The 16,707-nt window shown below is 44.1% G+C and overlaps 1 protein-coding gene across 1 annotated transcript in view; it reads right to left on the reverse strand.

The window, feature by feature from the left end:
* The window catches only part of LOC111607616 (partitioning defective 3 homolog B-like), a 149,354-nt gene that overhangs the window by 106,540 nt on the left and 26,107 nt on the right, over positions 1 to 16,707 (reverse strand). Inside the window, exon 3 of the mRNA XM_023329599.1 lies at positions 16,005 to 16,182. Within this exon, the coding sequence (XP_023185367.1) occupies positions 16,005 to 16,182 (178 nt within the window). The remainder of the gene's footprint in view (positions 1 to 16,004; positions 16,183 to 16,707) is intronic.

Below are 16,707 nucleotides of genomic sequence, written 5' to 3' on the forward strand. Positions count from 1 at the left end.
TTTTATACATCCCAAAATGTGAAAAAACTGGCAAACACAACCTTTTTGTTTATGAGTGTGGTTGATATGCCAAAATACCTAAAGTTGGGTTAATTACAGCAGTAAACCAGATAAAGAGTTTCTAAACATTTTTCAAGTTAAAAAGGCAGATTTTTTCAGATGCAAATTTATAAATATTTAGTGTATAAATGCAAAAAGTTTGACCTTTTTGCAAGACAGCAGGAAAATATGAAAGAAGTTAGGAAGGCAGAAAAGTAGGCAGGAAAGCAGCCGTAAAAGAAGAAAGGAAATTAAAGCTGCAAGCAGCCTCGAGCGGCCCTCGCAGCAAGCGCCGCTCCGGCCTATTGGCCACCGCGGGGGTTCCGGCCACCGCAGAAGCTCTCGCACGTTTTCCAGAGCCGCATCCCGCTCCCCACCGCAGAAGCTCTGCCGCAGTTTCCAGCACCGCCGTCCGCTAGCCGCCGCAGAAGCTGTCGTGCATTTTCCCCGCCCGTCCACCGGGCGACACGCGTGAATGCGTTCGGCGGCGCTCCCCGACGACTGTCAAAAAATCTGGTGCAGATCGGTCGATGCGTCGAGGAGATACGGCCGATGTATTAACTTAGGGGGCGCAGTGGAGTCAAATTACATTTCAACCTCGTCGGGCTCTTTAGAGGTGAACAAAGGTCATACATATCCAGTTTGGCGCCAATCGGATGATCTATGTGTGAATTAGAGCCAAACGTATGAATATGGCGAGGGACTGATATTCGCCATTTGGCCACGCCCACACGGTTCAGCCAGAAGCGAGCATTGACAGAGCTCATCATCCGAATTACCTTGATTAGGTCAAGAGAGCCATAAACGGAGCTTTCCAAGGAAAAAAAAGACACTTCCTGTTGTCAGGGGGCGTGGCCTACGTGATGTCATCATTTAACCATTGGATATTATTGGACACAAGATAATGATCAATAACTGAAGGTTTGGTGTCTCTGTCAGTTTTTGTGTTAGAATTACAAATTATTTAATTTTTTCCTATTTAATTCAACATTGAACTGTCATTCCGTAGGGCAATGCTGCCCTCTGGTGTCGAATTACTGAAATTACTGAAATAGTTTCATTATTTCAGTAATTCGACACCAGAGGGCAGCATTGCCCTACACATGACAAAGCCCTTTGTATTACACAGTCGATCACAGGGGAACTTTGAGCCTTGCTAACTCCCCTTCCACCTGTTCAAATGTCACCATATTGATAACTTTGAATCGGACATGCCTTATGATCAGACTGACCGAGTTTGAAGCCGATCAATCGAAATCCCTAGGAGGAGTTCGATCAAATACGAAGGCTGTAAAAGTCAAAATCGAGGTCAAATGAACTTCAATCTAAAATGGCCGACTTCCTGTTGGGTTTAGAGCATGGCTCTAAGAGACTTTTTTGTACGTCTCGACAAGATACACATGTGTACCAAGTTTCGTAATTCTAGGTTTAAGCATGGCTTGGGGCTGTTCATTTAAAATACTCTAGGGGTCGCTATAGAAAAATTAGGCCACGCCCACCAAATATCGCTATGGATTCCTGTTCAGGGATGGATAAGGATCCATCCTAGTGAGTTTGGAGCAGCTCACCCCGAAACTGTGGAATTCAGAGCCAAAGGAAATTCGATGGCGTTCGCAACGCCGCCACGCCCACCTGCTTCATCGCAGCCGGTCGGGGTTGGAATCCACAACACACCAACATGTCTTCTGTCTCTGGACACAGTTTCATGTTGATTAGGTCAAAGGGCTAAGATAGCGACCGTTCACAGTAAAACATTACACTTCCTGCTCTCAGGGGGCGTGGCCTACATAAAAAAAAAATTTCACTGCAGGGTGTTTTAGGACACCTGATGTCGATCAATCACTGAAAGTTTGGTCCCTCTATGTGTTTTTGTATAGGAAATATAAGAGGTTTTTGTTTCATGGCGTGTAGGTGAACTTTGACCCCTGCTAACCCCCCTTCAACATGCTCCAAAACTCACCAATTTGATAACTTTAAATCAGACATGCCTTATGATCAGACTGACCGAGTTTGAAGCCGATCAATCGAAATCCCTAGGAGGAGTTCGATCAAATACGAAGGCTGTAAACGTCAAACTCGAGGTAAAAAATGGACCTTCAATACAAAATGGCCGACTTCCTGTGATAGTTGCACTATGACATTACTTGTAAATTCTGAGCGTCTTAGTACGCTCTACAACTGTACCGAATTTCAAGTCTCTACGATGAAGTAAGTGAATAGCAATGGGTCTTTTGAAAATTGCTAGGTGGCGCCGTTGAGCCAATTTGTTTGCGATTTTTGCGGCGACCTTAAAATACGAAATTTTTAAACTGCCCGTATGCATCCGCCAAGTTTGGTGAGTTTTTGAATATGCTAAAGCCTCCAAAAAGGCGCCTCTTTGGGGGGGCAGAAAAATAAGAATAATAATAATAATTAAAGCTGCAAGCAGCCTCGGGCGGCCCTCGCAGCAAGCGCCGCTCCGGCCTATTGGCCACCGCGGGGGTTCCGGCCACCGCAGAAGCTCTCGCTCGGTTTCCAGAGCCGCAGCTCGCTCCCCGCCGCGGAAGCTCCGCCGCAGTTTCCAGCATCGCCGCCCGCCAGCCGCCGCAGAAGCTGTCGAGCCTTTTCCCCGCCCGTCCACCGGGCGACACGCGTGAATGCGTTCGGCGGCGGTGCCCGACGACTGTCGAAAAATCTGGCGCAGATCGGTCGATGCGTCGAGGAGATACAACCCATGTATTAACTTAGGGGGCGCAGTGGAGTCAAATTACATTTCAAACCCGTCGGGCTCTTTAGAGGTGAACAAAGGTCATACATATCCAGTTTGGCGCCAATTGGATGATCCATGTGTGAATTAGAGCCAAACGTATGTATATGGCGAGGGACTGATATTCGCCATTTGGCCACGCCCACACGGTTCAGCCAGCAGCGAGCATTGACAGAGTTTATCATCCGAATCATCTTGATTAGGTCAAGAGAGCCATAAACAGAGCTTTCCAAGTAAAAAAATAGCACTTCCTGTTCTCAGGGGGCGTGGCCTAAGTGATGTCATCATTTGACCATTGGATATTATTGGACACTCGATTATGATCAATCACTGAACGTTTGGTGTCTCTGTGAGTTTTTGTGTTAGAATTACAAATTATTTAATTTTTTCCTCCATTACAACAGTGAACTGTCATTCCGTAGGGCAATGCTGCCCTCTGGTGTCGAATTACTGAAATAATGAAACTATTTCAGTGGGCAGCAGAGGGCAGCATTGCCCTACAAACAACGAACATGGACTGTTTATTATGTAATTACACAGAAGATCTCTCTAATTCATTCTGAGGGGGCGGGGCTTAGATGACGTCATAATATGATGACATAGCATTGTCAGGTATCACACCAGGATGAGTCAGGCCAAGTTTGGTGCAGCTCGGTCGAAACATGTGGAATCTAGAAGCAAACGTATGGCATCGGCGTTACAGGTCACTTCGCCACGCCGCCACACCCAGCTGCTTCATCGCAGCCGGTCAGGGCTTGGATCCACAACACACCAACATGTCTTCTGTCTCTGGACACAGTTTCATGTTGATTAGGTCAAAGGGCTAAGATAGCGACCGTTCACAGTAAAACATGACACTTCCTGTTCTCAGGGGGCGTGGCCTACTTAAAAAAATAATTTCACCACAGGGTATTTTAGGACACCCGATGACGATCAATCAATGAAAGTTTGGTCCCTCTCTGTGTTTTTGTATAGGAAATATAAGAGTTTCGTGTTTCATGGCGAGTAGCTGAACTTTGACCCCTGGTAACCCCCCTTCAGCAAGCTCATACAGTCACCAATTTGATAACTTTAAATCAGACATGCCTTATGATCAGACTGACCGAGTTTGAAGCCGATCAATCGAAATCCCTAGGAGGAGTTCGATCAAATGCAAAGGCTGTAAACGTCAAACTCGAGGTCCAAAATGGACCTTCAATCCAAAATGGCCGACTTCCTGTTGGGTTTAGAGCATGGCTCCAAGAGACTTTTTTGTACGTCCTGACAAGATACACATGTGTACCAAGTTTTGTAATTCTAGGATAAAGCATGGCTTGGGGCTGATTTTTTAAAATATTCTAGGGGGAGATGTAGAGAAATTAGGCCACGCCCACCAAATTTCGCTATGGATTCCTGTTGGCGGGTGTATAAGGATCCATCCTAGTGAGTTTGGAGCAGCTCTCCCCGAAACTGTGGAATTCAGAGCCAAACGAAATTCGATGGCGTTCGCAACGCCGCCACGCCCACCTGCTTCATCGCAGCCGGTCGGGGTTGGAATCCACAACACACCAACATGTCTTCTGTCTCTGGACACAGTTTCATGTTGATTAGGTCAAAGGGCTAAGATAGCAACCGTTCACAGTAAAACATTACACTTCCGGCTCTCAGGGGGCGTGGCCTACGTAAAAAAAAAATTTCACTGCAGGGTATTATAGGACACCCGATGCCGATCAATCACTGAAAGTTTGGTCCCTCTATGTGTTTTTGTATATGAAATATAAGAGGTTTTTGTTTCATGGCGTGTAGGTGAACTTTGACCCCTGGTAACCCCCCTTCAACATGCTCCAAAACTCACCAATTTGATAACTTTAAATCAGACATGCCTTATGATCAGACTGACCGAGTTTGAAGCCGATCAATCGAAATCCCTAGGAGGAGTTCGATCAAATGCGAAGGCTGTAAACGTCAAACTCGAGGTAAAAAATGGACCTTCAATACAAAATGGCCGACTTCCTGTGATACTTGCACTATGACATTACTTGTAAATTCTGAGCGTCTTAGTGCGCTCTACAACTGTACCGAATTTCAAGTCTCTACGATGAAGTAAGTGAATAGCAATGGGTCTGTTGAAAATTGCTAGTTGCCGCCGTTGAGCAATTTTTTTTGCGATTTTTGCGGCGACCTTAAAATTCAAAATTTTTAAACCGCCTAGTCGCTTCCGCCAAGTTTGGTGAGTTTTTGAATATGATAAAGCCCCCAAAAAGGCGCCCGAAGAGGGGGGCAGAATCGTAAGAAGAATTAAAGCTGCAAGCAGCCTCGGGCGGCCCTCGCAGCAAGCGCCGCTCCGGCCTATTGGCCACCGCGGGGGTTCCAGCCACCGCAGAAGGTCTCGCACAATTTCCAGAGCCGCAGCCAACTCCCCACCGCAGAAGCTCCGCCGCAGTTTTCAGCACCGCCGCCCGCCAGCCACCGCAGAAGCTGTCGCGCATTTTCCCCGCCCGTCCACCAGGCGACACGCGTGAATGCGTTCGGCAGCGCTCCCCGACGACTGTCAAAAAATCTGGCGCAGATCGGTCGATGCGTCGAGGAGATACAGCCCATGTATTAACTTAGGGGGCGCAGTGGAGCCAAATTACATCTCAAACCCGTCGGGCTCTTTAGAGGTGAACAAAGGTCATACATATCCAGTTTGGCGCCAATCGGATGATCTATGCCTGAATAAGAGCCAAACGTATGTATATGGCGAGGGACTGATATTCGCCATTTGGCCACGCCCACACGGTTCAGCCAGCAGCGAGCATTGACAGAGTTTATCATCCGAATCATCTTGATTAGGTCAAGAGAGCCATAAACAGAGCTTTCCAAGTAAAAAAATAGCACTTCCTGTTCCGAGGGGGCGGGGCCTAAGTGATGTCATCATTTGACCATTGGATATTATTGGACACTCGATTATGATCAATCACTGAACGTTTGGTGCCTCTGTGAGTTTTTGTGTTAGAATTACTAATTATTTAATTTTTTCCTCCATTACAACATTGAACTGTCATTCCGTAGGGCAATGCTGCCCTCTGGTGTCGAATTACTGAAATAATGAAACTATTTCAGTGGGCAGCAGAGGGCAGCATTGCCCTACAAACAACGAACATGGACTGTTTATTATGTAATTACACAGAAGATCTCTCTAATTCATTCTGAGGGGGCGGGGCTTAGATGACGTCATAATATGATGACATAGCATTGTCAGGCATCAGACCAGGATGAGTCAGGCCAAGTTTGGTGCAGCTCGGTCGAAACATGTGGAATCTAGAAGCAAACGTATGGCATCGGCGTTACAGGTCACTTCGCCTCGCCGCCACGCCCACCTGCTATGTCAAAGCCGGCCGGGGTTGGAATCCACAACACACCAACATGTTTTCTGTCTCTGGACACAGTTTCATGTTGATTAGGTCAAAGGGCTAAGATAGCGACCGTTCACAGTAAAACATGACACTTCCTGTTCTCAGGGGGCGTGGCCTACTTAAAAAAATAATTTCACCACAGGGTATTTTAGGACACCCGATGTCGATCAATCACTGAACGTTTGGTCCCTCTATGTGTTTTTATATAGGAAATATAAGAGTTTCGTGTTTCATGGCGAGTAGCTGAACTTTGACCCCTGGTAACCCCCCTTCAGCAAGCTCATACAGTCACCAATTTGATAACTTTAAATCAGACATGCCTTATGATCAGACTGACCGAGTTTGAAGCCGATCAATCGAAATCCCTAGGAGGAGTTCGATCAAATGCAAAGGCTGTAAATGTCAAACTCGAGGTCCAAAATGGACCTTCAATACAAAATGGCCGACTTCCTGTTGGGTTTCGACCATGGCTCTAAGAGACTTTTTTGTACGTCCTGACAAGATACACATGTGTACCAAGTTTCGTAATTCTAAGTTAAAGCATGGCTTGGGGCTGTTCATTTAAAATACTCTAGGGGTCGCTATAGAGAAATTAGGCCACGCCCACCAAATATCGCTATGGATTCCTGTTCGGGGATGGATAAGGATCCATCCTAGTGAGTTTGGAGCAGCTCACCCCGAAACTGTGGAATTCAGAGCCAAACGAAATTCGACGGCGTTCGCAACGCCGCCACGCCCACCTGCTTCATCGCAGCCGGTCGGGGTTGGAATCCACAACACACCAACATGTCTTCTGTCTCTGGACACAGTTTCATGTTGATTAGGTCAAAGGGCTAAGATAGCGACCGTTCACAGTAAAACATTACACTTCCTGCTCTCAGGGGGCGTGGCCTACGTAAAAAAAAAATTTCACTGCAGGTTATTATAGGACACCCGATGCCGATCAATCACTGAAAGTTTGGTCCCTCTATGTGTTTTTGTATAGGAAATATAAGAGGTTTTTGTTTCATGGCGTGTAGGTGAACTTTGACCCCTGGTAACCCCCCTTCAACATGCTCCAAAACTCACCAATTTGATAACTTTAAATCAGACATGCCTTATGATCAGACTGACCGAGTTTGAAGCCGATCAATCGAAATCCCTAGGAGGAGTTCGATCAAATACGAAGGCTGTAAACGTCAAAATCGAGGAAAAAAATGGACGTTCAATACAAAATGGCCGACTTTCTGTGATAGTTGCACTATGACATTACTTGTAAATTCTGAGCGTCTTAGTGAGCTCTACAACTGTACCGAATTTCAAGTCTCTACGATGAAGTAAGTGAATAGCAATGGGTCTGTTGAAAATTGCTAGTTGCTGCCGTTGAGCAATTTTTTTTGCGATTTTTGCGGCGACCTTAAAATTCAAAATTTTTAAACCGCCTAGTCGCTTCCGCCAAGTTTGGTGAGTTTTTGAATATGATAAAGCCCCCAAAAAGGCTCCTCTTTGGGGGGGCAGAATAATAATAATAATAATAAACAGTACAGATACAATAGGCCTTCGCAGCGCTTTGCTGCTCGGGCCTAATAAAGCTGCAAGCAGCCTCGGGCGGCCCTCGCAGCAAGCGCCGCTCCGGCCTATTGGCCACCGCGGGGGTTCCGGCCACCGCAGAAGCTCTCGCGCGGTTTCCAGAGCCGCAGCCCGCTCCCCACCGCAGAAGCTCTGCCGCAGTTTCCAGCACCGCCGCCCGCTAGCCGCCGCAGAAGCTGTCGCGCATTTTCCCCACCCGTCCACCGGGCGACACGCATGAATGCGTTCGGCGGCGCTCCCCGACGACTGTCAAAAAATCTGGTGCAGATCGGTCGATGCGTCGAGGAGATACGCCCGATGTATTAACTTAGGGGGCGCAGTGGAGTCAAATTACATCTCAAACCCGTCGGGCTCTTTAGAGCAGAACAAAGGTCATACATATCCAGTTTGGCGCCAATCGGATGATCCATGTGTGAATTAGAGCCAAACGTATGTATATGGCGAGGGACTGATATTCGCCGTTTGGCCACGCCCACACGGTTCAGCCAGCAGCGAGCATTGACAGTGTTTATCATCCGAATCATCTTGATTAGGTCAAGAGAGCCATAAACAGAGCTTTCCAAGGAAAAAAACGGCACTTCCTGTTCCGAGGGGGCGGGGCTTAGATGACGTCATAATGTGATGACGTAGGATTGACGGGCAAGCCTCCAGGATCACTCAGGCCAAGTTTGATGCAGCTCGGTCAAAATATGTGGAATGTAGAGGCAAACGTATACGAACGGCGTTGCCACCATTGAAAACTCTTGGCACTTTAAAGCAAGCGAGATCAACTTCCTATCTGTCATCCAACACAGAATCACCTTGATTAGGTCAAGAGAGCCATAAACAGAGCTTTCCAAGGAAAAAAACGGCACTTCCGGTTCCGAGGGGGCGGGGCTTAGATGACGTCATAATATGATGACATAGCATTGTCAGGCATCAGACCAGGATGAGTCAGGCCAAGTTTGGTGCAGCTCGGTCGAAACATGTGGAATCTAGAAGCAAACGTATGGCATCGGCGTTACAGGTCACTTCGCCACGCCGCCACACCCAGCTGCTTCATCGCAGCCGGTCAGGGCTTGGATCCACAATACACCAACATGTCTTCTGTCTCTGGACACAGTTTCATGTTGATTAGGTCAAAGGGCTAAGATAGCGACCGTTCACAGTAAAACATGACACTTCCTGTTCTCAGGGGGCGTGGCCTAAGTGATGTCATCATTTCACCACAGGGTATTTTAGGACACCCGATGACGGCCAATCACTGAAAGTTTGGTGTCTCTGTGAGTTTCTGTGCAGGATATATAAGAGTTTGGTGTTTCATGGCGAGTAGGTGAACTTTGACCCCTGGTAACCCCCCTTCAGCAAGCTCATACAGTCACCAATTTGATAACTTTAAATCAGACATGCCTTATGATCAGACTGACCGAGTTTGAAGCCGATCAATCGAAATCCCTAGGAGGAGTTCGATCAAATACGAAGGCTGTAAACGTCAAACTCGAGGTCCAAAATGGACCTTCAATAGAAAATGGCCGACTTCCTGTTGGGTTTCGACCATGGCTCTAATAGACTTTTTTGTACGTCCTGACAAGATACACATATGTACCAAGTTTCGTAATTCTAGGTTAAAGCATGGCTTGGGGCTGTTCATTTAAAATACTCTAGGGGGCGCTATAGATAAATTAGGCCACGCCCACCAAATTTTGTTATGAATTCCTGTCGGTGGGTGGATAAGGATCCATCCTAGTGAGTTTGGAGCAGCTGGGCCCGAAATTGTGGAATTCAGAGCCAAACGTATGGCAACGGCGTTACAGTTCACTTCGCCACGCCGCCACGCCCACCTGCTATGTCAAAACCGGTCAGGGTTGGAATCCTCAACACACCAACATGTCTTCTGTCTCTGGACACAGTTTCATGTTGATTAGGTCAAAGGGCTAAGATAGCGACCGTTCACAGTAAAACATGACACTTCCTGTTCTCAGGGGGCGTGGCCTAAGTGATGTCATCATTTGACCATAGGGTAGTGTAGGGCACCCGATGACGATCAATCACTGAAAGTTTGGTCCCTCTATGTGTTTTTGTATAGAAAATATAAGAGTTTCGTGTTTCATGGCGAGTAGGTGAACTTTGACCCCTGCTAACCCCCCTTCAACATGCTCCAAAACTCACCAATTTGATAACTTTAAATCAAACATGCCTTATGATCAGATTGACCAAGTTTGAAGTCGATCAATCGAAATCCCTAGGAGGAGTTCGATCAAATACGAAGGCTGTAAACGTCAAACTCGAGGTAAAAAATGGACGTTCAATACAAAATGGCCGACTTTCTGTGATAGTTGGCTTATAACATTAAATGTAAGTTCTGAGTCTTTTGGTGAGCTCTACATGTGTACCAAATTTCATGTCTCTACGATGAAGTACGTTCATACCATTGTGTCAACATAAAATTGCTAGTTGCCGCCGTTCAGCAATTTTTTTTGCGATTTTTGCGACAACCTTAAAATTCAAAATTTTTAAATTTTCTAGTTGCGACCGCCAAGTTTGGTGAGTTTTTGAATATGATAAAGCCCCCAAAAAGGCTCCTCTTTAGGGGGGCAGAATCGTAATAATAATAAGAAACAGTACAGATACAATAGGCCTTCGCAGCGCTTTGCTGCTCGGGCCTAATAATAAACAGTACAGATACAATAGGCCTTCGCAGCGCTTTGCTGCTCGGGCCTAATTAGGTGGGAAAAAGGGCGGGCAGTCGGATGGATGGATGGTTGGATGGTTGGATGGATGGCAAACAGAGGTGTGACATAGAAATGTACAGATTGATGGACGGAAATATTACATTTAATAAAATAAAAAGATATGATCAAAAGTCAGTCTGAAAGCAACATCTGCAGTCTTTAGCTTAAGCAGTAATGATTGCTGTGCTTGAAGTGATCTCAGCTGAACAAACAAAAAAATATCCCTCACCATCTTTGTGGTGTTTTTCAACCCCTAAAACGATGGGGGGAAAGTGGAAACCTAAAAGTAGATCCATAATATGTTAAAGGTTTACTAGTTTGAAGGACTATGCACCTATAATCAGAGAACCCACAGTCAGACCCCACCCTGCAAGTCTCATCTCTGTGCCCACTTCAAGGCCAGGAAACAATATCCCACAGAAGCACGCCCTCGTTGTGTTCTCCCTTTATCTTTACACCGAGATCTGTGATAATAAAGCGGGAAATGTGGAGACCGTGGAAACTTTTCCACGTTTATGTTCATCCTCCTCTGATTCTCCATGTGCGACACAAAGTTTCTGAGTGACACATGCCTGGCTGTTGTGAGGAGAAAAACAGAGTTTATTTTAAGGACTTCCTCTCCACTTCAGAAGTGGGAAAGTTGTGCAACCCTGCAGGATAAATTCACCAGAACAAGGATCTATCATGTTTCAGATTTGTGTGTGTGAGTCAGCACATTAATCGGCGCATGTTTGTTTCGTTTGCGTGAGAAAGCGAGCATTTGATACATCCACTGCAAACAGACGACGACTTGCTTGTTTTTACATGTCCTTTTGTGAGTGTTGTAAGTGTGTTTTCGTGCTTCGGGCTGGGGTGGTCTTGCTTTCCTGACGATCGATTGAGCGGCCCCAGCTCAGGCTGCTCATGGGATGATGCGATAAGCGCTCACTTCCTAGAAGTGTAACTGTGTGTGTGCGTGTGTGTGTGTGTGTGTGCGTTGGTGCAGCCATGGATCAATGCAGGACTAATCATCCCACAGGGGCAAGTGTGAAGTCCAATCACGCTGTTCAAACAGCTTGCCCGACCTGACACACAAACACTTTGATGCCTGACTGATTACTGAATTACTTCTTGCCCTGTCCACCACTCACTGGCATTATATGCACTCCATATTATACTCTACGGTACATTATTAATTTAACAAGAATCAAACAGTGTTATATGTATCCAAGTGGTTTCATAGACATGATATTAGAAGCCTTACAGATTGAGCCATCTTCCTTTTCTCCAAAAGCTGTATAACTTGAAGGCATGTGTTTTACTCATCCATAATGCAACTGAATGTTTTTTCAACTATCACATCCCGTATTTACCAGTTCGATATACCATATGACATTTTTAGAGAAAAAAATTTAGTCTGATTTTGTAAAGTAGACCCCCATGTATTCCCAGTTCTTTCTGATTTACCAATTCAAGATACACAACTATTTTATTCACAGGGAATTCTCCTATTTGAAGATTTTACAATATAGCACATCAAAGATATTCAAAAATAAATTAAAATAAGGCGCAATGCTAATTGACCAACTATTGGCTGGTATTTTTAAAGCAATCAATTCAGAAGTGGCACTTATTTTCTTTGACACCGATTGGTTGCACCCCCAACAGCAAAGAAAACTCTAGATGTTAGCTTCTGCAGTAATGCTAAGACCAGTCTCCATTTTATACTGAGGTATTTTTGGTGTTTGAACTATAAAATAGGCGGTCATAAGTATTTTTTAGAAAGGATTGAATAAACACAGGTGGTTGTGGTTCCTAACCCCCATGAATGCCAGAGGTTCGTTGTATTTTAGTTACATTTTAAATGTGCTTCACTGTTATTACAGCTGCAGGTCTTTTGGAGTATTTCTCTACCAGCATTGCACTTCTGTAGTCTTGATTTTCCCTGATTCAGTTTGGTAAAATAGTTCAGACTAGGTTGGATTTCAGTAGATTAAATAGTGCTTAGTTGAAACTGGGGGTGTTTTTATTTTATTAATTAAGACCAAAATACTTTGAAATACATTGTGGTAACATGACAAATTTGGGTGTTTAATTCTGAACCTTTCATGTTAAACTTTAGGACATTCTATTTAAAAATAGTTTTTCACAGTAACGGTTGGTTTTCTTTTACAGTCTTATTTCTTATTTAGAAAAATAAAACTAAATTTGGTGGAATAACAGCTTCATATTTTCTTGATTTGAAAATTCAAATGAAGAAACATGTAAAATCCTCCAGAGTACATGTTTCTCTACAATATTTTTTCTGTGCCCACACATTCCATTGACAGTTTTGGGTGGTAATGGCTGTTTAACTTAGAGCTCAATCTTTTGTCGTCTCGTCCAAATGAGTGTGTGCGTGTGTTGTGCACCCACGCATGCATGTCGTCATGACAAAAGCAGCTTTTATTGCGTCAGTCTGGCTCTGTTGGAGGGGCGTCACAGGGTCACATCATAACTGAATTAGTCAAGGTTCAACAGGGCTGAAGAGCAGGTTGGGGAGGGGGGAGCAGGAAGAGGTCCCAGTGGGTTAAAGACTGGGTGTGTGTGGTTGGCGCGACTGGATTCAGTCCATTCATGCTTGGCTGGACCTTGGTTATGCTAACAGGCTACAGTGATAATCTAGTTAGAGCTAGCGAAGCAGGGGCGCTGGGTATGGGTTCGATGGGGGTCAAGGTCGAAGGGTATGGGTGCTGGGTTGGATGGCAGGTGGTGGAAGCTGAATAATGAAGTGGGGGTGCGGTGTCTGGGTGGAAAAGAGGCAGATGATGGGGCATGAGGGGAAAGTGGGCACAAGGTGAGGAGTGGTGAAGCTGTGTGTGTGGCTTCACCACGGCTCACTAAGGTCAGCAGATGGACTGAGGTGAACAGAAGGGCTTCAAAAACGATCAGATAGCCTTTTATTAAATCAGAACCAGGCTTATCTAATCATTTTTCCCTTTCACTTGAGTTGATTTGCTCTTCAGCAACGTCTATGGCTTAAAATGAGAGCTGTAGTCATTGTAGTCACTGAAGTAGCAGAAATAATGGAAGCTCTGTTCATGTGAACTGAAGAACGTCAAAGAACAACGCTGGAGCAGAATCCTGGAAGTATTCAAGTGATGAACTTTATATCATGGCCTTTTTTAGTCCCTGGAAGCACTAAGAATATTTTCCAACCAAGGAACTGCTTGGATTCCCTGAAGACTAAAGCTGTTGTCCCTGCAACTCTACAACAGATAGTGGGAAGGAAACAAACAGATGAAAAAAGTAATTTGCAAAAGCTCAACTTTGGGAGATTCCCTAATGAGAATCTGGATGAGTCACTACCAGATAATAAATTAAATCTAGCTAGAGAAAAGAAAAATTAAACTACTGACATGAGGAAATCAGGTTTACTTAGGGGTTTACAAAAAAAACAATAAAACAGCAAAGTGATGCCACACAACAAAACAAAGCGTGAGTGAAATTCTACAATTCTACCAATCCAATTTAGTTTGATAAAAGTCTAAAATTTGACACCTTTTTTGTCATGTTAATTGTGTAACAAAGCTTAAAGACGATATTTGACAGTGTGGATAAGTCCGACGTGATCATGTTGCAAAGAAAAAGCAACACCAAAACAACGGCATGAGCAGCAAAGTTCTGATTATGGCTCATTATGCATAAAAAAATGACTTCTGATCTCAGCGACATCAAAAGATCTGGATGTGTGTGCAAGAAAACACTCAGGTGGAAGACTGCAAAAACCCTTTTGATGATGAAAGACAGAAAAACTCCTTAAAACAACCTCCAGGATGAATGTGTTAGCCAGGTTTTAATATAATAATAGGTTTTACTAGTTATCCAGACCTAAAATTAAATTAAATTAATTACCTTCCCAAATTTCTGCAGATATCTCCAGAAGAATTAGTGTCCTGTTATCATTACCACAGTAATTCTATAACATTTCTTCAATTACATTTAAGATTATCTACATTCACCAGTCACCCAATTAGGCACACCTGTTCAATTTCTAAGCAGCACTGTTCAATTAATGATGCTATTATTACGTCTCTGCAGCTAATTAGCATCTCAAAAGCTCAAATAATACCTGAACTATGACCCCAAATCAAAGTTGAAGAGGAAACTTCATGGATACAGAAGGGGAGGAAGTTCAAGCAATCTCTTCCAGCAATAATAGAGCAAGGATCATACCCACAACTCCATTGTGTTATGTGGTGAAAAATGCTTTGCTGATGTCAGAAGTCAGAAGAGAATGGGTATGCTGGTTTCAAATGACAGAAAAATTACTCAAATAGAAACTCGTTAGAGCCAAACTATGTCAAACACCATCTCTGAAACCACAACACGTCAAATTGTGAAACAGACATGGGCTGATCTAATGACTTGATTTCAGCTGCAACATTCAGTTGCCTCTTAAAAATGAGATCCCTGGGCGCCGCATGGCTCAGTGGTAGAGCAGACGCACCGCATGGAGGCTACAGTCCTCAATGCATTGATTCCTGGCCTTGGGCCATTTACTGCATATTGTTCCCTTCTCTGTCTGATCTGATCTTCTTTCTGTCCAGCTACAAATTAAAAAAAGCCTCTAGAGCCTAAGAAACCTTTAAAAACAACATCTGAGTCAAAATGTGGTGCAAACAATATTTAAAGCATGGATTCATCCCTCTTTGTATCACTAAATAGTATCAACTACTTAGTGAAATGTTGTGGGAATGCAGCTCCATAATCTCAATCTAGTAGAGGACGTTTGGGATACGGTTCCACATCATAAACGTGCAACATGGAGTTTTAGTGATAGCTTTTGAAACTAAGAACGCAAAAGTAGTCTAATTAGTACCAGCAAGATGTACCTAATTAAGTGGCCAGTGAGTGTGAAGGAAAAAAAAGTCACTAGAGTTTTAACATTTATCATATCTAAAAGTCAAGTACATTAAACAGCATAGATTTGGACAAAGTGGGATTCTGTTGAGAGGTTCTGACCAGTAAATATCTTACCTTCATTAGATTAATTTTCAAATGAGGTGGGCAGAGCCCAAAGCTAATTTCTACAGTTTTACGTTACTACACGTTGAAACAAATGTTGTACAATGTCAATGTTGTCATATTTGCTAAAGATCAGTATTGAAATAGAATTCTGTGGTCGTCGAGCTTAAAAATATATATTTTTTCCCTTCAATTTACTACCGAAGCTCTAAAAAATGGTATAGAACTCACTTCTATTCTCAGCAGCTAATGCATAAAAACTGAACCCTGTTCTGTTCGTGCTTCTCAGCTTCAGCAATGTGTGAAAGCAGTAGCAAACTAAGAAGGGAAAAAAAAGCTGAGTGAGGATGATGGGAGAGAAGGCTGCATCAACACTGCATCTGTTTTCACACACAATTGAGTTACAGGCAATAAATTCTCTCTTTTCACAGCTTGTACAGCTGAAATGTATTAAGTCACGCACCCACACATGCACACATTTCACCAGGATACACTTTCTCACATTCATACGACACCTGAAGGTGTCGATTGAGATTAGCTTTGGTTCTTGGGTGTTTTTAAGAAAATGCGACGTACTGGCTTTGAGGACGGCCTCGTTGACCTCGATCTCCCCTCTGTTCGGATCCTCGTACTCCAGGTGGGGGAAGTACTGCATGGCTTCAGGACTTGCGCCGTCGCTGGAGTAGCCGTTGGAGATGGAGTCTCTGGGGCTTTCCGTACTGCTGCGCTGGTCATCATCGAATATGGCCACCAGCTGGAAGAGACACACACCATCAGGCCTCTGCTGGGAAGCTTACCATTCGTTGGTGGAGGTTTCACCAACTCGAATTTAAGACTTTTAAGGACAGTATGAATGGAATTTAAGACCTGTGTCAGGACACAAATGTACAAAAGAAGACAATTGCAAAACAAAATGGTACTACTTGTGTGATTTATAAGATTATCTATAAATATATATTTGAAGACATTAATTGCAGTTCCTTTTTCCCTATTTCTATTTCTGTGGCTCCATTCTCTTGGTTTCATGCTCTGCTCCTTTTCGTTAATTTCAGTTGTATTTCCCTCTACTTTAATTAATCAATATTCAATTGACTGGAACTTGATCACCTTGTTTAAAATGTATTAGACCTCAGACTTCAGAGTTATTGTTACATCAAATGAGGCCGTAGTAGCAGCATCGAACGCTTTCTGTGCACAGAATTTGATCCAACTGGAGTCACAAAACATAAGGCTTTAATTTTAGATAAATGAATTTAAGGCTTTGAGAATGAAGACATTC

Source organism: Xiphophorus maculatus, chromosome 24 (assembly GCF_002775205.1).
Source record: "Xiphophorus maculatus strain JP 163 A chromosome 24, X_maculatus-5.0-male, whole genome shotgun sequence".
In the NCBI taxonomy this organism is placed as follows: domain Eukaryota; kingdom Metazoa; phylum Chordata; class Actinopteri; order Cyprinodontiformes; family Poeciliidae; genus Xiphophorus; species Xiphophorus maculatus.